General features: G+C 42.5%; 2 protein-coding genes across 2 annotated transcripts in view; one reads left to right on the plus strand and one right to left on the minus strand.

Annotated features, from left to right (window-relative positions):
* LOC128424966 (astrotactin-2-like) overlaps positions 1-2961 on the plus strand; it is a 245322-nt gene extending 242361 nt beyond the window's left edge. Inside the window, 2 exon segments of the mRNA XM_053411420.1 lie at positions 2723-2924; positions 2926-2961. Of these exon segments, the coding sequence (XP_053267395.1) occupies positions 2723-2924; positions 2926-2961 (238 nt within the window).
* Positions 2962-7011: 4050 nt separating this feature from the next.
* pappaa (pregnancy-associated plasma protein A, pappalysin 1a) overlaps positions 7012-25380 on the minus strand; it is a 90085-nt gene continuing 71716 nt past the window's right edge. Inside the window, exons 21-23 of the mRNA XM_053447592.1 lie at positions 23953-24024; positions 22837-22935; positions 7012-13486 (exon numbers count right to left, since the gene is read on the minus strand). Coding sequence (XP_053303567.1) covers positions 13382-13486; positions 22837-22935; positions 23953-24024 — 276 coding nt within the window. The 3' untranslated portion in view covers positions 7012-13381. The remainder of the gene's footprint in view (positions 13487-22836; positions 22936-23952; positions 24025-25380) is intronic.

The following is a 25380-nucleotide window of genomic DNA, read 5'->3' on the forward strand; positions in this document are numbered from 1 at the left end:
CCAAGCCAAACACTAAATTTGATAGTCAGCTAACACTAACTCAACTTCCAGCTCCCATTTCCTTTTCTCGCTCGTAAAAAAAAAGAAGAGAGAAAGTTCCTCCGCGCCGTGCCACCCTGACATCCCCTCACCCGCGACCCTCCGAACGGGGACACCCTCACAGACGGATTGTTGTGGGAACAGACCTTACGTCACCGCGGGGACAATGGGAAGCTTAATGACAAACAAGAAAATAACGGCGAGGGAGGGAGATAAACAACACTTTGGAGAAAAGGTACGAAAAAGTCAAATAATTCATGTGTGCGAGTCTGACAAGGCAGCTGGTCCGGGTGGACGAAACCTCGGCTGGTCCCTCTTTTGCCCAATTAGGACCCGGTGTTTTTGTTTGTCCACCCCCCACTGCCTGCAAGCAAGTCCTTTCAAGCCATAAATAATGTAATAATTGTGGAATAACTTAAGTCTGTAGAAAGATTATGCCTCTCTCTGATTGGCGAAGGGGGTGGGAGGCACGGGTTGGCCACTTGGACTTAATACGGGGATTGGGGTGGTCAAACGGTGTGTTTGTGTGTGTGTGTTTGTGTGTGTGTGTTTGTGTGTGGGCACTCGCGAGAGGCGGGGGCGGCTTTTGGATGAGCGAGCACGGATTATTTACTGCCCGAAGTTGGCAGGGCTGAGCCTCGTTGGGGTAATTTACAAGCAGGCTCTATTGGTGGTGCCTTTTTAAAAGGTAACAGAGTGGCCAAGTGAAACATAAGCACAGTCAGCACTCCTCCAGGAGCTGAGAATCCCAGGAGCCCCCAAATGTCCACCAGCATTGTTTCAGACGAACACTAGCCCCTTTCATAATTGTATTGTTCTCTGGATGTGCTATGATGTTTTTGTTTCTTCCTTTTTAAACTTCACTGTAAACACAACTATTATCTTGTACTGCAGTGGACTTTCCCCCCCCCCCGATTTAATTTTGTTTCTGAGTTCTGGGACACAGTCCATCCAAGCTGTGTGTGTGTTGTAATCATTTACGACAACGCAACCTGAACAGTTACATAAAAAAGTAATCATGTCATTTGTGTTTTGCTCTTGTTTTTTTTTTTTTTTAGTACCTCCTCTGTCGTCCTGAATGACGTATAATGTGTTTAATTTGTCTCTCCTCGCTCACGTGCTCGCTCCTTGATGCTGTGTTCGGTATTCTGTTGTCTCAGACGTAAGAATTTAAGGGATATGAGAAAAGCCCCCCCCCCCCCCACACACACACACACACACACAACACACACACACACTCTTTTTTTTTTCAGCAAATAAGTGAAAAGGATGTCTGTGCTCCTTGCTTAACTAAAGACAGATGTTGATGCTCAGCAGACGCTGCGTTTCAAAACAAATGGAATTTTGCCCTTCTGCGCGTGTGTTTTCCTCATTTCAGATTCCATACGAGCTTAACGACCTGGAATACTCACACTGTATATTTTTGTTTTGTGAGAGAGGTACTGATGTTTCTGTGCTCCCTCACACACACACACACACACGGACCGAATTGACAAAATGAGACGAGCTATCTCTGGTGTAGTTGTTCAACAGTGCCTCGGCCAAATCGCAATTGCATATGATGGCTTTCACCCAGACTGGAAGTCCATCAGAGACACCCTCGCACACCCTTTGCATTCTGGCAACACTTAAGGCTGTATGTTTCCGTGCAGACATGGAGTCAGAGGAGGTGCGAATGGAAGCACAATGCCACCATCTGTCCGTCTGCCTCCTCTTTTCTTTTCTTCTGTTCATTTCATTGTTTGGATATATATCTGCAGAGGATTTCGAGGTGGAATTAAATTCGCGGAGGCCAAAAGTTCACACCGATATTTCCAAAGTGTTACTAACTACTTTTTATGATTTCCGGATTTTCTTTTAATGCATCATCTGGTGGAGATTCACATGCTCATTCAGCTGTTATTGCAATGTGGCTGAATTGATACCTGCTGGAGAAGTTTACCAATATTGTAACAGATGCTTTTAAAGGTTGAATTGAAGGACTTGTTTTGGAGTTCCTTAATCCTCAGGAGTCGCAGATCAAGTGTGGTCAAATTACGTGGCTGGTTCAGGACGTCACAGTGTAAAACACAAAGCCAGAGGTTTCAACATGAAAGTGCTGACTTTGAAACTTTTGTGCTAGTTTTTTTCTTTCTGCTGCTTTGGTGTTTAAGTTAAACGGAGATTTTATCTTATGAATTTTATGTAAAAAATATATATATTACACGTAAAAGTCTGAAAGATAAGAAACTGAAGGAGTTGAACTCAGTACCTTTGTTATTTTTTGTCGGATTGAGAAAAGGGGGGAAAGATTTGTGAATCTGGTGATTTTGCGTTAGAGGATGGATATTCTAGGAAGAAGCGGGGAAAGGGATAATAAAGTTGAATTAACTTACATAATAAATAATAATGAAATAGTATAACTATTGCTACTCTCAGCCTATTTTAAATTACATAGAGATCCTGCTTGTGTCAATATTTACCAAGTCTGCTATATTTGTTCTGTTGGATTCTCACATGTTTGCGGCCCATCTCTGTGCTTTCATTCACTTTCAGCAGGAACAGTCTTCAACCTGATTCTGTGTGTGTTAGTCCTGGTGTCTGCCTTGATTTAAAAGAAAATATAATGACGATAGGGTTCATTACATTTTATCTGTAGACAGATGTTGAGCTTCAATCTTTTTCTTGTCTTCCTCTTCAATAGAAAAGCCAACCTGATCCTCCGCAGGGTGGAGAAGATCAGCCACTACTGCCGGTCCCTCCTGCGCAGCACCCACATCCAGAGCCGCACCGACACCATGGCGTACGTCTACTGCCGGAGCGAAGAGGGCCGAGCCGCCAGCACCGTGTGGCAGGGCTCCTTACATGAGAGTCGCAGCAACTGCATGGAAAAGCTCATCTCGGTTACAGCGAAACACATACAGCAGCACCAAACTCCGATGAGGCCGGCGTCGGAGACAAGCAGAGTGATTTACTTTCCTTTTTTCTTGCAAGATGACATCATTGATTGATGCGTCGCTCCGCTCTTGCAGCAGGTGTCTCTCAAGTGACTGGTGCGTTTTGGAAAACCAGGAGAGCCGGGGGGGGGTGGGGGGGGGGGGGGGGAAAGAACCTCAGAAATCCACTGGACATTGTGTTGAAGCTACGGAAAAACATTCTGTGGCCTTCTTTTATTTTATATCGTACAACAACAACAAAAATCTGATGCGATCCTATTTCTCAAAATGCCAGTGATTGCACATATCAAATGAGAATCTGCAGTGTGGACATGTAAAATATCATCCGGCCAAGAGAAGCTGCTTGGCTCAAGTACTTTGAATGTAATATTGTAGTTCCTTTTTTTCTGTGCTTTGAGGCTTACCTGGAACACCTAAGAGAGAAAAAATATACGGAGAAGTCAACAGCATAACTTATTTGCCTTTACTACCTTCATTTCGAAAGGAGAAACTCAGCCGTGTTAAAGCCATTTGGAAATCACTTACTTGTTTTTCGCGTTCTCGTCAATTAACAAATGGGTAAAAAAAGGATCTTCGTGAGTTTCAAATCGGTAAGTGAGGAGCTTTGTAGTTAGTCTTGTTTTGCATCAACTGACATAGCAAGGCTCTGCGTGGCAACAGGATTGTTTGTCTGACAGTCCGTCGAAATTATGCAAAGACAGAGTTGATGGCTTTGGTTGATGGCTTTGAACACGTCATGGTCATTCATATCCAGCGCTCAAATCAAAGAATCCTCTGTTGTCTCCCTTTTTTTTGGAACTACAGACAAATAAATACTAATTTGTAGGATTCCACAGAATAAAAACCAGAACAAAATTAGTTGACCACAACAAAGTCTTCAAAGTGAAGGCATTTATTGCAAACCCATGTAATGTGCTTTTAATCTAATAATAAATTACAACATGCCAGTTAAATCAGTTATTGACAAGTTGTGCAAATGAATAATAGATCCACACAAATAAAGGGGTGGGGAGGGGGGGATAGTATTAAAAACTAGAAGGGCAATCAGAGAGTGCATAACTCCATCAGGTTCCCCTTAGGAAACCACATGAAAGTTCACTAGATTTGGTTTTTTTCTAGATATCAGTCCCCTAAACATGCCTGATTTACTGCATCAAGTTTCCATGAATTATTCTCTTTTTCTGCTTCGAGATCCATAAAGTATTCTCTGGGAAATCTGTGAAAATGTGGAACAATGCCAATTATCTTGCAATATAAAAAAAAAAAAATCTTGGAGCTGCCCCACCATCAGAAATGAACAGTTTATTGCTCCTCCACAAACATTCATGGAAAGTTCAATGGAGTTGTTTTTGAATAATCAGAGTCCGGTGACGAGTGGTTGCGACCTTTTGAAAAGTTCCTCCCCCGCAGCACAATTTGATGTTCGTCAATATTTATTCGTGCTGCCAGAAAAAAACTGCAGAACTTTCCCGAACGGTTTGTTGCCGAGCTGAAGTTGAACCACGTGAGGTACACGTGAGCAGGAATGTGAAGAATCGGTGATTGTAGGGATCGACTGGCAAACCGTCATATCTTCGAAGCCATGGGTCCTGCTATAAGGAAGATAAACAATGCCTTTTTTCCCCCGATATTTTCATCTCATCTTATATGAACTGTAATATTAAATTATTATATTGTAAATTTTGAATTGTAAAAAAAAAACAGACACCTGTATTATGTGGCTTTGATTGTCTTTTTTCTGAAGAATGTGAAATATTAAAAATGTATATAAAAGCGGAGGCGTCTTCATGCAGCGCTGCGGCGGAACGATTCCATCACAACTGACAAGTTTGATTTAGATTTAAAGACGGTTCTGACTTCAACAGCTGTGGAGCATTTATCTAAACCTATTTTAACATCACAAGTTCCAAAACAATTTAAATTCCCCCACAAACATTATTCATTCCAAAATTGTATACCACATGTGCAGATGGTTTCCTCATGTATTTACCGATGATTTTCTGTCTTGCTTTCCCCCAAAACATTTCATGAATATTATTTTCCACCTGGGAGCTATTTTCCTGCTGGGCCATCGTCCTCGTCATGATTAGAATTTGCTTTATTTTAGAATTACATACCTTCCAGTTTGCATCAATTTCTAATGCGATCCAGCGGAGCAGAGAAAAACTCAGTGACTCGAACCGGCCGTTTTTTTTAAACAGAGCAGCCCTCACGCCGCATCTTAAAATAGCCGATCGGATAATTGTCACAGCGTGTCGGTTAATAGCCCATTCGATACTCCCTCACTTCCTTGTTTAATCCTGAGTGCTCGTCCTGTGGTGTGTTTACGTCATATCAGACGAAACCGAAGAATGGGATGTTGTTGCCTCAAAGTGTTAACACATGTCAGAACACCCACACGTCTAAGTCCAATTGTGTTCATGATTCTGAAAGTCAATGAACCGCAGCATTTAGTCTGAAGTGAAATTTGCGATCCTGCAAAGTTCAATCCTCGTGTTAATACTGTATTTACACACCCCCCCCCCCCCCCCCCCCCCCCCAACATGTCAGACTTACACATGCATCCAGGTAGGAAGGTTAAATATTGTTCCATGATGCGATTCAAAGATTTTTTTTCTACTGTAATAAACTTTCACAAATCAGACATCATTGCCAGTAATCAAATGTTTTAATTCCATAAATTCAACTAAATGAATTAAGTACAAACAACTGAGTAAAGTTTTAATTAGTTTCTCATTTAGTTTTAATGTTGTTCCATATTGCAAGTATGATATGATTTCAATCAAGATATGTATTGCCCTTGATAACAAAGCACACATCATTACCAGTAATTCCTTTGTTTTCTCAAAATAGGAATTCATATAAAAATAGTTTTATAGTGGTTGTAACGGTTGTCTTTGGACCAGACTAAACGTTTTGACTTTAATGTAACACATTTTATCACTGGAAATTCACTATTTGTGTTAATACACATTTCCCCCACATTTCTTATTAAATATTGTTTAATATTGAGTTAAATATTGTTTCATATATCATGGCATACAAGTCTCAGTAATTTAAAGTTAAGACATTTTAGTTTAGCATTAATTTAAAAATACACAATAGTTGCAAGTGAGTTAAATATATTTCAATCAGTTGCCATGACCACCTTCCTGGAGCAGACTTAACGTTTCGAGGTTTAATTATTGTAATATTCACTTTTCACTTTTTTTCTGAATCAGACTGTGTTCCATTGATACGGTCGGTTGACATAAGCAGCCCCCCCCCCCCCCCCGGATAAAAGACCCACGATGGTGAAGTTGCACGGTATCACATCAAATGGTCGGTTCAGAATAAATCAGCGTGATGGCAAAATGAGGCCTAGATGAAAATGGCAGCAATCATATTTTCTGTTAGCACATGTAGATCGCATGTTAGTTCCCAGGTTTCACCCAATTTACAACATGATCCCGCTTAACAAAATATTTACATATGAGCCGGGAAGGGGGGAAATCATTCAGTGAACTAACAGACAGCTATCCCCTATGAATTACTCTAATTTATATCATTAACTGAAGGTGGCTATGCCTCTCTGCATGTGAGCTGCTGGGAAGCATTTACTTTTTCCATCTCCCTCAACAAACTATTCCTTTAAGCTCAGATCCAGTTTCTTTCCAGTCATGCAACATTAACTGCACTTTAAAAATCAGTAGCTTGATGTTCATTCTCACAAATTAGGCCATTAACGTCATTGGTGTGCCAGGAACAGCACTTGCATTTCCATGCCAATGTATCAATGGAGGCTTAAAGAATGAGTTCCTCTTTTATAACCAGCTCAGCCCATTTTTTTAATTTTAATTTTGAAAGGGCTCACTATGGATGTTTGGTACCTGAATTACTTCCAGAAAAAACGTACTGTTTAGAGGCCCGAGTTAAAAATATAAAATGAATCCGCTCAACCTGGACGCACGTGTGCACGACATCTTTCAATGTTTGATGCAGAAGAAAAAAAGTACACAAAATGGCTTTTTAAAAGAACTGACCACACTCCTCCGGCGTATGTTCACTTTAACCAGTGTTTTATTTCTACACAATAAATGACAGCAAAAATGAACATGATACTCTTCTTTATGACTTTTCCTTATGAAAATATAGTACACATGTTTTGCCATGTACCAGAGCACCAAAAAAATATATATAATTGCGGACTGTGGAAAAAACAGAGAGAAACATCGACTGAAACACAAAAAGTCCAATCTGTTGTATATGTGCTGAAAAAGTGCATACTGTGTAAGAACCAAAGAGAGAGGAGGCCACCAGAGCGAGGGAGGACGCCGGAGTCCGATGGCAACCTTTACAGTGTTGGTGAAGCGAACACAAAGGCGTTAATGGGGGCAAGACTCAAACAACGTACAGCGTGGACTGGGGAGAACTGGAAGCTGTTGGCCGGCGCCAGTAAACCTCGGAAAGGTTTGAAAATGAACTGAAAACAAAAGAAATCTGTCAAGTTTTGGGGGATGAACTTCGACAGACTCCCACGACCCATTGTGATTTTTTTATTCATCTTGACAACAAATAAATAATTTATGACTCAATGGATAAATTCAATGGTTAAGACAACTGACAACAGTGCTCGTACTTAAGCCTTTTAGGGACAAATAAACGCTGACAGCGAAAGTGGTGTGGTAAAGCATCACAGGTCCTCATTTTTTTTTTGGTCTTTTTTTCATATCTGTCTTGCAGGTGACACTTTGACACAATGCACAACATATTCACGGTTCATCTCTTTGTATAATAGTTATGATAAAAATCAATCAAGAGCTACTCCCAAACAGTTAGTACATGGTTTGCAAATACAATCATCATGTAATATTATTATTTACATCTTAAAATATATTTGTTGAGCAATCAGGTACGAAACATTGCAGTAATACCACTAGTTATCCACATAATATGTAAATACACCTTTTTTTTTTGTACTTCCCACTAGAAAAAAGGACAATTCACCTTTTGTTTATTTATTGAGGGATCAGGAAACAGACACAAGTGGACCGTTCTATAACCAGAGGCCTGTGAGAGGTACTTCATGTGGTACAATACACAAAGAAAATGTCTTACAACGAGATGGCACATCAGTATTTTTCTCCACATTGATCTGAGCGGGGACATCGGGGACTCTGACACTCGTTCTGACGCTCCCCTGTCGCTTTGTAATGACTCCGGGCACACGAAAGTCCATTTCTTGACGAGCAATACAATAACCCCCGGTGTTAAATAAGAAAAAACAACAGAGTTTGACTACTGGGTTATCCAAGCCACGTCATTAGAAACCAGACGGCCGTACAAATCATATTATATGATGAGCGTGGGCTCTATGAGGTGAGAAGAACTGTGTTCCTTCAGCCTAACTTCAAAAGGCTCCATAAGCCGGGCAAACATCCTCTCTCCTTTTCACAGGGCCAGCTTGACCCTGGCGGCCCTGCGCAGGCATACCTGACAGTGACAGATGAGGCAGTGTGCTGAGGGAGTGGGGAGGTGGAGGTGTAGGAGGCGGTGGGAGCGAGGGAGTGAGGGAGAGAGTGGGAGTCCCAGGGAGAGAGAGAGAGAGAGCGAGAGAGGGAGGGATGGCTGCCACCCCCTCGGAGAAACTCTGACTCACCGCGCTCGGCCTGTTGCCAGTCGGCGCCGGCCACCCCTGGCCCAGGAGCAGCCTCTGTGGGTCCACATTTTCACACCTGGACAAATAGCTCGACGGGCCAGGAAAAGCAGCCCACCCATCCCCGCACCTCTCTCCCTGCCCAGCGTCCACTCCCCCGACCCTCCGAGATCGCTCCACCTGGGGCACCATCAGCTGCCTCTCGACCCCCGGCTCCTTCTTTCTCATCCCCCTCGCCTTTGCCACTTTTCTCCCGCCCTCAGCCAGCTGTGTACAAATATTGTTTGTGTCGTACATAGGCGCCGATAACATTGTTGTTGCTATATTACGGATTTATGTACTTTAACCATTATATACTTGGGTTTTTGTTTTTTTATTCACAACTGCTTGTATGTATGGCTTATGTGTGCAGCTAAAAAAAAAAGCAAAAAGAGAAATAAAAAAGGAAACTTTACATTCTGGTTTTAAAAAGAGAAGAAGATACACTGCACTCAGTAATAATTAGAGGTGATGAATCCTCATTGGATGTGAGCAGCGTCCATCTACACTTAATGACCAATGGGATTTCATGGCTGTGGGCCTTTGGAGTGTACTGTGTGTCCGGTCAATGCTCGACGGCAGTGATCCCAACTGATGACAGACAAAACGACAACCTTTGACTCACACAACCGATAATGTTTCCGTTTATAAGAACAATGTAAAAAATAACTTACATGGACATTAAATATAACTTAAAAAGTATAACACTCTCAATAAATAGTTCTACTATTTACACCATCGTTATGAGACGCAAAAATGTCACTAAAATACCAAAAATATAGAAGCAGCAAACATTACAGGCATGAGGTACAGCAAGGGATCCTGTGAAGACTACAGTAGAGAGGCGATGTCCTCGTCCAATGCGCAATCTTATAGTTTTCTTTCCATGAATATCTGCGTTAACTATGGCTTATGGGAACCTTCTCCGGTATCTAATTGTTCACGTTGACGTACGGTCACGTTCTGTTTTTTGGGTGTTCAGATATCGGTTGATGACGATAGGAGGATATGAGTTAGTCGGAGAACGTGGAAGCGACGGGTCGTGTTAACTCGGTTCACGAGTCACGGGAAGGATCCAAGGACAGATTTGGGGGATTCGTCAAATGGCTGGAATGGCTTCCCAGTGACCTGAATGGCAGATGATGAACCGCAGTACTGCATGTCATTGGCGTGTTGTAGTGATTGCAGGTCAGTCTCTCCCCACTGGTGACAGTTCTATGTAAAAGCAGCAGTATCCGGAGTACTAATATATATATAATTTGATAATATCAACATAATACAAGTCTCTTTTTTTGTTATTTTTGTCTTTTTAAACCAGGGCTATATAGTTTTCATATAAAGTGTTAAATGCGATGAAGATGATATAGCCTTTAGAACATCCTTACAAAGTTTCATAATTCATAAAAAAGTCTTTCAACAGTCCCTTTGATCGGGGACCTTTCTTCATTTACGCTTTTTCCTTCACCTCCGGCATTTGTAGGTTTCTGCAAAATGTACACCTCAACCTTAAGGATGTGTGACACAAACATGAGGGCAAAACAAAAGACCAACAATCTAACTAGACCTTAAATATGTGACAATATACTTTCAATATACAATATACCTTCTATAGATAATGCGTTGGTGTGTACCCTAGTTTGTACGATTTGGGGATTCGGTGACTCTACTTCATTGATAACATGGTCGGGAGGAGAATCCAAGGTCAGATACAACGAAAACACTAATGACAGGAAGGGTTATAGCAACACAGGGAGTCAAATGACCGAATATCATACAGGTTGATTCAGATCACCTTTCTGACGATAGCAGCTTCTAAACATTTTTTGAAAGATATACCTTTTTTTTCTTCTGACATGGCAACTAAAAAAAAGTGCAGTAACTGAGGTCAATAATACAAACACTGATTAAATATGACATTTTGTAAAAAAAAAAAAAAGAAGAAAGAAATGAAATACATGTAAACAAAAAAAATAAAATAAAACCATTTTGCAATGCTCCCGTCCATCAAGAACATGTGGTAATATTTACATGATATTTTTTGTTGTATTTGGTGGAAAATAATACCTTTTTTTTCACTTTCTCTGCATGTTGTGGTATTGTCTCAGTTCTTCGCTCACACCGGTTAAAACAAACAAAATGACAATGACCTTGGTGTGACATCACCACTTGTACAGCTCGATCGTTTCCCCGACTTATTGGAATGGTCTGGAATGCTTTAGCAGCCTAGTATGAGTCGGAGGGGACCACGCCGGTGACCCAGGTGAAAATGAAGAGATTGAATCGCGCTGATCGCAACCGGAGCAGCAACATTTGGACCAATATATGCCGAGCAGCCTTCACTACCCCATGTGCATGAGAACAAACTGGCGTGTGTGCAGTGAGGGATATCAGAAATACAAAGCGGTTGCAGCAGCCATGTTATCCGATGGAGTTAACTGGTGAGGACGCACACCCAAGTTCGCAATACTGAAAAGTGCTGATCTCAACCAAGTGCCCTTTTTTTTTTAACGGTGAAATTAACGACTTGAACGGTGAATCTCAGGGACCTTTGATCGTATGGCGACTGCTAATGCTGCGTTGACACATACATCCAAATGTCATTTTTATTTGTCGCCAGCTAGAGCTGCAGAGTCCGACACTACCGAGAGGGGAGAGAATGACGAGAGAGTTATGTGCATGTGTGTGTGTGTGTGTGTGTGTGTGTGTGTTCAGATGGGGTCTCCTTCCACCTATACTCGCCGCGGCCTCGATCCAGCCCTTTTATTTCCGTACTCCCGTGCGACTGTACTGTGCAATCGAAAGAAAGAGAAAGAAGCACCCAAAAAAAGCCACAGCCTCCCGACAAGCGTTGACTACATTCTGGACGCAGCTGGGATCATTTTACTTTCAGTTTGAACCTTTGGAATCGGCGCTGGAAAGTAACGGGGTTCTCGTCGAGCGCCGTGAGGGAGCGGGCTCAAACTGAAACTGAAATCAGCCCAGCTCAAAGTGAGGTGTTACGGGTGGACATTCTCTAAGTCGTAGTCAATGTGTGTATGATTTCTTTTCTCGCGGGGCGGTCGGGGGTTAAACTGGGATGACAAGTGAGGTTCTGTGTTTTTTCTTTTTTTCCTTTTTAAAGTTCTTAGTGCATTTCATATGTGGTGTTGTCATCGCGGATTAATGTGAGCCGAACGTAATATGCACCAACATGCAAGCGTGAATGAATGCCATAGAGAGGTACTGTATAAGCAGCAAGGCCGACAACCCTATGAGACGTCTGACCCTATTAGATATCGTGATTGGACAATGGCAAGTAGCAGCAAACACAGTAGCAGAGAAGCCATGCTTAAAACTATGCATTCAGGGTTTTTAAATTTTCAAATGTCTCAGGGAATTGTGTCCGACAGTTGGTTTAACATTTGCGTGTGGGTGTGTTTTTATATTTTGCCATTTGTGTTGAATCTATGGCTTGAAACATGAGGCGAGACACTAGAGGCAAATCGATTTTGTTCAGGCAAATTTTGGGCATATTTAGCCTCAATTTCTTGACTTGAAACACATGTAGCTGTACATTTGACTAGACTTTACTATATTTGTCAGTGAAATTCTCGTAAATTCACAGACAAAAGTTAACACAACGTTGTGAACCGTGTCATCAGAGGTATCGTTGTAAGGCTCTCTCTCTCCAGCATAATGTTATGATATCAAAACGTAGTAATTTCCTTTGCATGAGATATTATGACAGTAATTATGGTTTCCAATAGAATTGTGTGGAATTTGACAAAAAATGTGTTTAAAGGCTATTTTCTCAACCTTTGGGCCATAAATTGAACAACCTGTCCGGAAATGTATGCAAATTGTTGCATATTAAATTAGATAATAGCCTTATTTGGACAAATAAAAAAGTTAAAAATCCAGATATCTTCCACAAACTATTTGTGTTCATGTGAGTAAGTCAATAATAGGCAAGTTTCATGTTATTATTAGTTCACATTTGAAATCTATTCACCTGAAGTCTCTCGCCCCAACAATGTATGGCTGTCTCATTCCCCACAATGGTTGGAAAAACCTCTGTGGACTCTGACGTGACCAGTTGGAAACCAGGAATGATATAAGCACAAACTTCTAGCCCCTCTAGGAAAAGGTGTTGGACATGCCCTTAAAGTGTCCGAGGATTCTCTTTTAACATTCCTTCATATTTCCAAAACACAAAGTCAACATCAACACGATCCCCAAACTTGCACATTTTAAGTTATACCTTAGGTTCAATCATGGGATTCTAGACCGAGGTCACTAGAACAGACACTGAAGCCGGCACAAAACTGAATGAAAGGCATGCTACCTAGGCTTGGTTATGTTATTTTGTTTAGTTTTCTTATTCTTTAAAAAAAAAAAAAAAAAGTCTGCTTCATGTTATTTCTTTTCTTTTCCTCTTTGCTATATATGGTGGGGTTTTTTATGATGATTTTGCAGGGTTACTTTCCTTTGTAGCGGAGGAATGAAGTTTTCGGTGGAGTCTGGTGAGTCCCATCCTCTTTTTTTAAGATCTTTCTTGTGATGTGGAGGCGGAGGCTTTGTTTCAGCTGGTCGGGATTGCAGTATGGATGGAGAGGTATGCCTGTTAAGCAGCATGTGCAGGAAATCGGAGGCCGAGAGGAGAATGAAGGAGGGGTCTGCCTCGGCCACTCTGGCTGTGTTGTGTTGGAGCAAGGTTCCTGGGACGTTGAACAGAGGTCCCCGCTCAGGTTGGTCACCCCAGGGAATGGACGTGTTCATCCTTTCTGTTCTCTATAGCGTTGGGATCCCGGCAGGAGCACTCATCCCGTATGTCGCAGGACATGGGGAAAGGAATCACCTGGGCGGGAGAGATAAAGAGTCATTCAGTGTAATTGATCCCGCCGGCCCTTTCAGTGCAGCCATTACAGAGGCATAATGGGTGGTGGTCAAAAGAGGTTCAACTCCACAGCAATCATTTTAGAAGTCAAGATCCCAAGTGTCCATCAACATCATATGAATAATTTTGACTTTCAGGGGGACGTGTGTAAATAAAATATTAAATATAACATTTTTGTTAATAATTATTTGCCACATCAACAAAAACACCTCAAAAAAAAAAATCATGTAGAGTGCACATATCATTGAGGCAAACCAATCGATTTTGTTGACACCGTCGAATAAACTATGCTAGATCAAACTAAAATGGAAATGCGTTATTTTTCAATGCGTCTAATCTTTCCATTTGTGCTTCTTTAACACTTGTTATAAAATCCTCCAAGTGGCCACGAACAGCATTTCCGCGAATATACACAAGCTAGCTCGTCATGGCAGATGACCAAATATCAAACAATTCTGACATCTTTGCGTACTCCTTATCAGTCTAAGTGTATTGTGTATTGGGTAAATATGGATAATCAGAGTCTGACGCTGGAGTCTTAGTGCTGCAGATCAATACTATTCTACTTAAAGTTACAGTAGTACTTGGCAGCAAAGGCCATTCATATATAAATATCAGAACATCAGAAGTATCAATTTACCAGCTTCTCTAATCGTCCGATGTCAAAGTTAAATACTGTGGTTTAAATAGAACATCATTGGCTGTTGCCCCTGGCGTTTGACGTCACCGGATAACGTTGGCAATGCGTCACCGGGACCAGCTGCCGCTGCCTCGTCCGCTCGCCTCTCAGGGGGCCTTCTTCAGCTGTTTGGGTACGCAAAGTGTGTACTGCTTCTCAGGGCCAAACAAGGAACACATGTGGTCTAAGTCATGGAAGGCAGGCGGCAGACCAAGGGCATGTCTGCATTTGTGTCCTAGTGGCTTATCAGATCAATCTGCGGTCGCCTGCGGCCATTGTGTCTCTTTCCTATTAGGGTTAACTGGTATTGCTTCTTTTGCACAGTGGATTTTAATGTACAAGGGAAATGTTACGACAATTTACAAGCCACAAACCCAACACAGATTGAGCTGTTTCCACTGGAGGGGCAGGGCACAATTATGTGGATATGAAGTAGCTGCTGCTGTAATACCATCCAATAGATTACATCAAGAAGAGCTGATACTATGTGGGGGGTATGTCAGGTAAGTAACAAATTACTTTCACACCATAGGCTCTTTAAGGTTGACTCACTTCCTGAGTGAATTTATAAAATGTATCCCAATACTGATGGAAACCTCATTGTGAGTTGTTTGTGGCGAAAAGCTAAATGATTTCAGTTTTGACCGATTTTCACAACAATACAGAAGAGGAGCAGAGGCCTTTAAACTTATTTCTAACTTGTTTAATGTCCCCTTGTGGTTGTTTTTACATCTACAATAATATGTGTGTGTATTTGTTATAATCTAAAATAGCGATTGTCTTGCAACTTACGACTTTCTTTTAACTGCGCTACAAGTACGTCATAAAAATCAGCCTTACATCTTGCTTTGGGTAGCACCGTAAAGTTAATGCCCAAAATGTTGCATGTTATAGTAAGTGGTAAATGCAAAACACAGGAAACAGCGGCGATATTTTGTGAGCGTGCAGGATTTGTGGACAGCAGTTGGGTGGAATGACATGGGAGAGCAGGCTAGTCACTCAGGAGCAGTGACGCAGGCTCCCCTTTGAAAAGGGGGTATAAAATAAGTTGTTAGTGTGTTTGGGGTGGGGGGGGGGGGGGGCACCTGGCCCAAATGTGAGGGCCAGGTGGGCAGTGCCCAGACTCCCTCTGAGAAAACGAGGCCTACATGTGACGACTTTACAAGCCCAGGGCCGGACACACTTTAGAAGCAGCTGTCAACCGTGTGAGCAGATTTTCCTCTGTGGCATTCTGAAGCCAGGAACACGACTTGTCTCCTTCAGCGACTCTTCCCTATATTACCTTGCTTTATCCCTCCTCTCTCTCTCTCTCCCTCTCTCTCTCTCTCTCTCTTAGCACAGTTCCCCAGTGCACTTCCTACCTCCCTCCAACACCTCACTTCCCCTCCAAGGCCACTTCTGTTTATCTCTCTATCTAGAGAATGATGGTGGGTGGCAAATTTGACATGGTTTCCTTTGACCTTGACCTCCAGGGTGGCTGGCCCAGCTGCCACATCTGGCCCTGACTTGGGGTTCTCTCAGGGTGGCTGGGAAATGGGACTGGCTGGCCTTGTGGGCCTTGGGGCCCTCACGCTGCCCCATGTCCCAGGGCTATAGAAGGGCTGGGCGGGGGGGGAGACAACCGCTAACATGAAAGCCCCTCTGAAGAACACGGACCTCGTCAGAGCCCCATCCTTCCATCTCAGTAACAGGTCAAAATAACACCCAGTTCCTCTCTGGGTTTCTGTGTGTGCAGTGTGTGCGTGTCAGTCAGTGCTTACAGGAAAGAAGGTGGTGTAAGGGGCACAGGCCTGGGGAAAAGAGAACCGGCTGAACTACGGATGCATAACACACTATTCATTAGCCAGTAAGTGAGGTTATTAGAGTGTGTAACGAGCAGCAGTTCTGTCAGAAACATCTTAGGCTGCACTTTTGTATTCTGAGGGGTATTTTAAACAAATGAATATACGTATGTCCATCAAAACTGGAGCTGGAAACATACAGTGAGTTTACGACCAGCGCATGCACCTCCAGTCGGTCTCGTGATTTCAAACACCTTCGCATGACAGCGCTGTCATTTGGTCCCAGTGCGTCAGACCAGTTCAGATCAATCGTAGACGTGAAACACTCATAGTGTGAGAAATATGTGTATAAATGAGAAAAACAAACCAGGGTCTTATTAGGGAGAGAGTTAAGAGCAACTTGAGAACACATAACTGAGTTTGGCAAAATTAGCGCGGGCACTTGGCATCAGCAAACAGCACCAACCTCTAAACACTGTGGGGAGTTCCCCCCGCCCCGGAGCCCCCCGATGTGTAACTACCTATGCTCAGTTGTGTAGAAAAGCCCTGTTATCTTTCCTTCCCCTGACTCTCGGATGCATGTTGCACCCTCCGTCCTCAGCCCCCACTGTACCCACACACAGAGAAACGTTGGGAATGAAGGGAGCGGCGGCATGCTGATGCTTATTTAATGGTTGGACTTAAGCGTTGTGTTGCAGTGGCTTAACAAAATACAGTAATTCTTCATGCCATGATCAAGAAATATGTGAATGCGAGGGTGCCTGATCCGATCTGTGCCCCAGCCCCCTCCTCCCTTTTAATTGCCTTGGCAATGGGAAATATGGTCAACTTAACTGCCTTAAACTGTTAAAAAATAAAGAGCTTTTGATGGGATTGCTTTTCTGGCATCCAGTTATGTGCATATTTGATGTAGCACGTTAAGGCAGAAAGAGGCCACAGATCAATAGTCCATAACATCTATTTATGTGTGTGTAAAGAATATCACATAAGTGGGTTGCGTGGAATAACATAAATGTAAATCTGCTAACGGACAAAAAATGCCAGAGAGGCAAATGACAAGAGAGGAGCAAAGGGCTCCGTCTACGTGAGTCACCGGCACAGATGGAGAGGTTAGCGGTCAGGGGTGGCTATCACGGACCATCAGCTAAGACACAAACATCAATCGTGCCACATAGCGAGTCACGTAGCGAGCACACTCGTGCCAGACTGCGAGTTGTAAACACGGGGCGAGGGACTTACCCAAAACCCCACCATCAGCGCAGACAGAAAAACATACAGGCACATTTAGAAATACTTGTTTTAAAGAGGCCAAGCCGTATAACTATATAATCGGTGCCCTCTGCGTACCGCTTCCAGCATCCAAGAAAGGAATTCCTTCCAAACTGAAGGGGGGGGGGGGGCTGGAGGGGACCTACAAAAAGGGTCTCGGCAGGCTACCCTCAGCAAAGGCATACTCCTGCCGCCTCTGCTCCCTGCCTCTCCCAATCCTGCCAACAGCTTGCAACTATTAAGGGGAGATCCTGTGGTGACCTTACGGGCAGCCAGTCCTTGCACCTTCAAAGCTCCTGGGGTGGAATAATACACAGCAATTCATCCAGAACTCCTTAATACACAAATCTCTACCAAAATAAAAGACGAGAGCGGCGTTTGCCTGGGAAGGGGAGCAAAAGCAAATGAGCAACGGACCTCCACTGGTTTTTCGGTTCGGGAGGAAACAGGAGGAGGAATCTGGAAATATTTATGAATTGATAACCTAATTCCTATAATAGCTTTTCCAGCTTTGGGAAAACGTCTTATATGTTGTGTCTGGAAGAAGCTGCATCACATTGCATAGATGATGATTTTTCATTTTGCACTGGTGAATCATTTTGTATTTGAAAGGCGGGCTATTTGATGTTGCGTAACCTTATAATAAACAATCATGCAATCAAGCCACTGAAGCATCTTCTGCTAAGGCGGGCGGTGAGCAGATGTTTCCAGCGGAGCGTTGTATCTACTCCATCAGTAAACTGAAGACAATAGCGGTATGCACATTTGGTTTTGGGTCATAGAAAATAACAAGTGAGGCAAAGGAGAATTATTTTGTAACCTTTTGGACTGTTTGGACGGACTAAAAGGATAAAAAGATGTATGACTGTGGATGAAGAGGGAAAATGAAAGTCTGCTGTAATATTTCATGTCGTCCTATTCTTTTCCCTTTACCTCATTACGAAGGATCAGAGACATGAGAGGGTTTGGCAGACGCACGAATAATAGTTGTGAGTGTGCGTGTGTGCATCTGGTTGTGTGCGGAGGAGGTCGCACCATTTTCCTCATGTGCTGTGTCCCAACACACGGGGGACAACATCGCGGATCGAAGTTCCCACTGAGTCACAAGACTCATCTTAAAAAAAATCGATGGTTGGTATGTCCGATCATCCGCTGTGTGTTTGTTGCCTGAGGGCGAACGTGAATGTGTGAACGAGTGTGTCTCTGTCACATTCTGCCTTGAGGGATGAATTTCAGTCTAAAGACCAGTTAATTGGGGAAAGTTTGTTTGAATGTTATTGTGAAATAACTGGTTTTTGGCCCATTGGTTAAGGTTAGTTTGAGGTTAAGTTTTTCGGGTTAGGAAAGTGTTGGTTGTTGTTAGAGTTATAGTAAGTATCCAGGAAATGAATGAAGGGGGGTTAGGGCTGGGGGTGGCCGGGGGTCACGTTTCATAGCGCAGCCTATTAGATGAGCCTGACCTTTGTTTGCCCCGAGACTTCTCCTCAGAATGGATGTTTTGAATGTGGTTTTATTTGCTCGGCATAAGTAAGAGTAAGAGTAAGTCAGTGAAGCTCAAGTGACTGGTGTTCATGGATTTACAACGCACCGCATCCATGGGAGGATCTAATCCGACTTAGCTCGATGTTTGTGCCATGTTATACTGTCAACATGATAAAACTGTTCATAAAGTCAGTCTGAGGTTTTAATAAGGTTAAAGCTGACTAAAGTATGTAAACATCTTCAGAAATGTGGTTGCAAAACCTTTAAACAAGCCACAACGAGACAATATTAGTGTAAGTGTATCTCGATGATACACTCCTATACTTGAACCAAGTACTTTCATAAATGTTTAGTGAGTAGGCCTCTATTAACTGGAGATAAAAACTACTAATTTTATTTTTATTTTTATTTTTTTGTCTAGTGACATTCACAAAGATGTTTTGTTGCTGATATGTAACTATGCCACTTTAAAGTGTCAAGAGTTATAAATGGAGTTTGGTGCATTTGTCAAAGTGACGGCACGTCCGGTTGAGTGTGAAGCGAGGGGACTGACACAGTCGGAGGTCATGCACTCAATGACTCGGTAAATGAATCTTAGGGAAAAAAATTTAATGAGCTCTACTCGTGTGATTGATGAACAATTTAAAGAAACTGCTTTGAACATTGCTGCAGACAATATTTTAATGGTCCTTTAGGAAGTCTGATTTCTGACACCGATATTCTTCAGATCTAAAAGGAAGTAGCCTCTTAAAAGCTAGAGGTAATAAATAACTGAAAACCAAGGCAACAAGAAACATATTTTTTGATTTACTTAAGCAAACCGATTTAAAGACGTGTGAGAACAGAATCTTTCCGGGAAGATTTTCTGATTATAAAACAGCAATAAATACAGATAGTTCAGAGCTGACATTAAAAGGCCTCCACTGGGACACACACAACTACATCTATGACAACAAAAACTGTGTTCGCCAACAAGTTGGGACAAACCCTTCACTTGTGGTCGGCAAAAGAACATAAATTTCCCGCAAAAGAGGAAAACACTGCACATCTTTGTCACCCAGCAAGTGAATTACTCAGCAGCTCGGCGATGAGTTACAGATTCCCTTTGTCACATATTGTGTCTTTTTCTTTTGTTTTTAAAGAGTTTTTTTATGGATCTCCATCCTTTGCTGACTGCAACGCATGTATTTAATTTGGTGAGAAATCAGAATCAGATGCAAAATATCCTGTTTCTGTTTTGAGAGTCGATCAAATAGGGATAACGATGGAGGCTGTGCCCAAAAGGAATAAACAACTACGTCTAAATGCCTGAATAAACACGAGCACCAAAAATTATGAGAACCAAGGAGGGGAAATAAATGTGGATAAAATAATGTCAAAGAAATACGATAAAACAGGAAGATAAAGTCGTCGGGAAGGTTTTTGGCTAAGAATTTAAATCTGACATCGAGGTTTAGTTTTGAGGTTCATGCAAATACGTTCTAGCCAAAGAACCGAGCAACATGTGGATGCAAGTAAGCAGCATCAATTAGGCGTTGGGCTAAAAAACAACAGGGCTTGTATCAAACATCTGGCTTTCCTCTGTTCCCATATCATTTCACATATCAGCTCCATTCCTTTGTGTTTCCTTTTTGTTGTTCACCCATAGCAACCTTCCTCACCCTGTGCAGCTGGCAGCCGATAAATAACATTGTAATTGGTTATTTCAGAATAGATTTTTCGTATCTTTCTGAGCACTTTCATGGGGAGCTACAAGTGGAAAACTCCAGCCAGACTGTTTTCTTTGAATAATGCCAGGGAAACATGCCTTCAATTAGGAATTGGACAAGCAGTCTGGGGCTCTTGTGATCACAAATAAAGTCGGTGTTATTCTAAACGTATTATCAACACTTTTCCATACTTTTAAGGAAGAAAAACGTTATTTGGGGAATTATCAGAAATACTCCTTTTCCTCCCTGTGTCCGTGTTTGATTGACAGCAGCTGGCAGGCTGATCCCCAGCAGGGCAACACGAGACAAAGTAAATAAACTTTAACTGTAGCTTACAAGCCGTGGGCAGACAGGGGTTTTTCGAGCAGCGGTGCGGAGGTGTAAGTACCGCGGTCGCCTCTAAACGCACCAAAGTGGAATTTGCAGTATGTTTACATGTCGTTTAATGTGCAACAACTGAACAGATAATTGGCCGTAGCCTGAAAAGTGAAGTTAGCAGTTTTCTGTGATTGAATGATTGTTTGGATGTTCATTCGACAAATTACTCTAGCAGGGGAGCTAATGTGGGTTATTCCAAGTAGCTGACATTACTGGCTTATGCAAATAGATTTAATGTATGAAAACAAGTTCTCAGTCTACAAATAAAGAAGAAAAAGACAAAATACTAGAATGGGACTCATTAGAGCGATGTCTTCGCCAATGCTCAACAAGCCCCTTAAATTCCACCAAGATGCACCAGATTTCACACACTCATAGATATTAGTTCCCTAAATGCTCCTGTTTTTTTCTTTTATCCAGATCCAGACCGGCACCGAAATATAAGGATTTCTTTCCTGACTCACTCCGCATCCTTCTACCTATTCTCTTGATAATCCGTCCAGTAGTTTTTGCGTAATCTTGCTTAAAAACAAACAAACAAATGGACAGGGGTGAAAACATTACCTCCTTGCTAGAGATAATAAATCTCTCCTCTTTGGTTCATTATTTTTCTGCAACTTGAGAGCGGTGGTATGATTTAAAGACCAGATATGTTTGCTGAAACATTCAATATAATTGCATTTGAACTTAAAGCAAATTTGAGACCAAAGACAGTATTTCCATTGAATTCTGACTTGCTAGAACCCATTTTCTGGAATTAGACTAAGATGTCCAAACCTTGACATACATTTGATTTTCAAACAAAAGATCTATGGTCGGAACATACGGCTTTCAGGCCTTACCTCCCTTTGATGTACAACATAACAATTCCTAACTCTAACAAGAGCCATCGCCTGCCCTCCTCTCGCCCAGCTCGACCTCTTGTTACTGCAGTAATTCAATAGAGTCTCTCCTCCCATCGGGGTCTCTTACTAAAAGTGAGTTATGCAAGTTCTGGCTGAACCCCTGCTCTGGACTGGGGCCAGTAGATGTGGAGATGAGATAGCGTCAATCAACAGCAGTGAAACCACTTCAGCAGTGAGGTCACTTCCCAGTGGGCTGTTCCCCGACTTCCCTGCTGCTATTGGGCACGGGATTCAATACCGTAAATCTAATACTGAAGTTAAGAATATGGGACGAAAACAGATCACGGACCTGCGGATGTCTTTTCCTCTATAGTCTGGTTTTGTTGTTTTGTTTGTAAAGCCATATGAGAATAAGTCGATCGCCCTCATATGCCTGGATTCCTCTGAGCGAAATTTCCCAGACATCAAGTTATTTGCGAAAACTGCTGATGTATTAGTGATCAGGTCAAAGCTGCACAGGGAGGAAGCCAGAGAAGCAGATGCTGCAGTAACAGAAGCTACAATTCACTTCCAATCAGATCTGGTGCCAGCAGCAGAATGGAAGGAGCCAGACGAAGCATCACCTGGAATTAAGACGTCGTCCCAAAACGATGACCGAACCTTTTTCGAAATGCGCATCTTAACAATACAACACAGCCGATTCGCGGCTGACACACATAAGTAGACAGGGTGAAGACGAACAAGTAAATTATTCAAAGATCATATAGTCATGACCCTAGCTCCGTGATAAATTGATTACGTGTGGATTTGGGGTATTAGTAAAAATACAGACACACAGAGATATATTTAGACGTTTTACTCAATAGGAAACAGAATACTGAAAACTCTTGGATGTGGAACCGGTGATCTGTCTACCGGTGATATGAGGTTGGACGCAAAGCAAAGGAAGGAAGAATCTGTTTCGAGTTGTTCCAAGAGATGAAATAAAACAGTCTTCGGCAGACTATTCTGAAGTTCCATTGTACTTACCTTTTGTTAGGAGAAATCGTTATTTAAAATGTCATAGCTTGAATAAGACGGGAAAAAAGGATGACGACAGGACCAAATTCAACATCAACTATTAGTCTGGAAGGCGAGGTTCATTCTGAGGTACGGGCGTGCGACTCACCTTCTTGGTCTTCACGGTGGATTGGCAGCAGTCTCCTCCGTCGTAGTTGCAGAAGGCTCTGTTGTTGACCGAATCACAGTAGTTGTCTCCCATGAATGGCTACGCAAGAGAGACAACGAGTGAGACAAAAACAATGCCACCTTTTATGTTACCTCCCTTGATGGATGATAACAGTTAAAAGGTGAATGACTGTAAAAGAAAAAAGGATTATGAGTTGTTTCCTCCTGAGCTCTTTGGGACCTTTTAGAGGTCTCTGAGTGGATTTGCTGATGAGTCCTGATACATAAAATGTCCCTGATCTTTCAACGTGACCTTTTGAGCCGCTTCAGTGGGCCAGACCCATAACTCAAAGTGAGGACACCATAAACTATCCACAGCACAAAACACTCCAATAACTTGATTTACTGGCTTTGGTCCCCACCCTCCACATGGGTTAGCAATCATGTTATCCACTTGGCCTAAACTGAGAAGGTAACATCAATCTGGAGAAGAGACAGCTTTAGCACTTGATCACAGCTGTACAGATTTGACTAAAGGGTAATAAATCAGTTAGTATGTCAAATTACAGCAAGTTAGTGGAGCTCCGCTGAACTTTGAATAATCAGGTGAGCAGCTCTCTGTGCAGCAGTGGATGGCGAGGCTTCGCAAAAGCTGCCGCCAGCATCACCACAGGCCAAGCAAACAGACCATTGACCATGCACTGGGGCATTTTAATGAGCCACAGCATCTTTTATAGCAACAGCATTTTAATAGGCTAACAACCACCTGTGCATCACTTGTAGATGTGTTCTCAAAAAGTTTTTTCCCGGAAAAAGAAAGGAATTAAATTCACAATAACCCGTAGACAGAAACTTTGAACTGAAGTCTTAGCTCTCCCTGAAAATATGCTTGATCTGTAAATCCAAATTTGGATCTGATCAATATTCACAGGCTGGTCTGCGTGATTCATTTGTAAAGCATCAGCCAATCCACTGGCCACAATGAGTCAATCTTTTTTGCCTCCACGCTTATTAAATGTAAGATCAAGTAGGGTGGAAGAATTTCAGTATTAAAGTCGTGTGTGTGACGGATGAGATTACACAAATACAAAGAATATAAATCAGTTTGAGTGCTTACCTCACATCCTTTGATACAGTGAAGCAATTCTGGGTGTGGATACCACTTCATCCCCATTGTACAGACTATGTTCTGCAAAATGAGACAAAAATGAGTTAATTAAATGAACACTGATTCTTTCAAAATCCTGTTTCCCTAACATGCAGTTTTGAATGGCTTCAATAAGTCAGCTCACATAACCCTAAAAGAGAATCGCTGGGTTCTTCTAGCCACACACGCACACGCCTAAGACAGTGAAATACAGCAGTTATCAACCGGGCTCATGTGCTACACATGGTCGCTTTCGTTGTGAAGCCGTCTTTGATTTACACCGACCTTTCTCCACCTCAGAGAAAAGCAGAATAAATTGATAAAAAATGGTGTTTTTATACCTAAGTCGTTGCCCCAGGTGGGCAAAGAGATGAGAGCTGAGAGCTAGAGAGAGAGAGATAGAAAGACGGAGGTAAAGAGTGCCGTGCTCTCAAATATCTTTGCAGAATTTGTGGAATCCCATCCTGTTCTCCTACTGCGCTTTTCCTTGTAACGCAACAGAAAACATTTGCTGCTCAGGGGAAGGAAGGAAGCAGCGCTATGCAGGAAGAAATGTGTTCACATAGGCAAATACTCTGTAGGTACATGACAACCCCATACTGTGAGATGACTTTGCATGTGTCTCCGAGCTCTGTGACCACGTCTTCTTAAAGTGTGTGGGTGCAGGTCTACGTATATATGAGCTTACTTTAGCGAGAGTGCAGCGAAAGTTTTTGTTTACAGCATTAATTTGCGTGTCCATACTTGGCTAGCAGTGTGCACGATCAAATGTGCCAAGGGACTGGCTGACCTCAGACGGTTCCTCTCTCAGACCCCCTGTGTCCCAATATCTCACAGATTTGACGTGCTTTTCCTTTATTGCTGCAAAGTAAGGTATTTTTCATTTCAGTGCGGTCAGCAAATCAATGCAACACAAAAAAGAAGATGGGATTGAAGGTAGAGGGAGAGAACAACAAAGCATCCAAGGACAGCAGAAGTAACAGCGGGAGGCTATGAATGTGCTGTGTGTGCGTGCACGTGTGTTCAGTATTGTAATAAATATATATATATATATATGATCCTATTTGGTCTCTGTGGGAGAAACTTTTTGCAACGACTCTACTTTTCATTCTCTCGCTCTACTGTCCTACTATGGTGATGTCATCCCGAAAACTCCTTCTCTTCCCCTCTTTCTCATTTTCTCTCTCTCCCCCTCCCTCACCCAGCAAGGCCGTAAATCATGATAATCCATGATTGTGGCCTGGCTTCACCCCTCACCACGTATGGGATCCTCACCCCTCTGAAGCCTCCCCAGGGCGCTGATACCACATAAAAATAGATCCCTATCTCAGCGCCACCACAGACGAGGTTGTGTCATATAGAAAATGACTAATTCCGCAGCGAGCCCAACAGGGTAAT

Source organism: Pleuronectes platessa, chromosome 19 (genome assembly GCF_947347685.1).
Source record: "Pleuronectes platessa chromosome 19, fPlePla1.1, whole genome shotgun sequence".
Lineage (NCBI taxonomy): Eukaryota > Metazoa > Chordata > Actinopteri > Pleuronectiformes > Pleuronectidae > Pleuronectes > Pleuronectes platessa.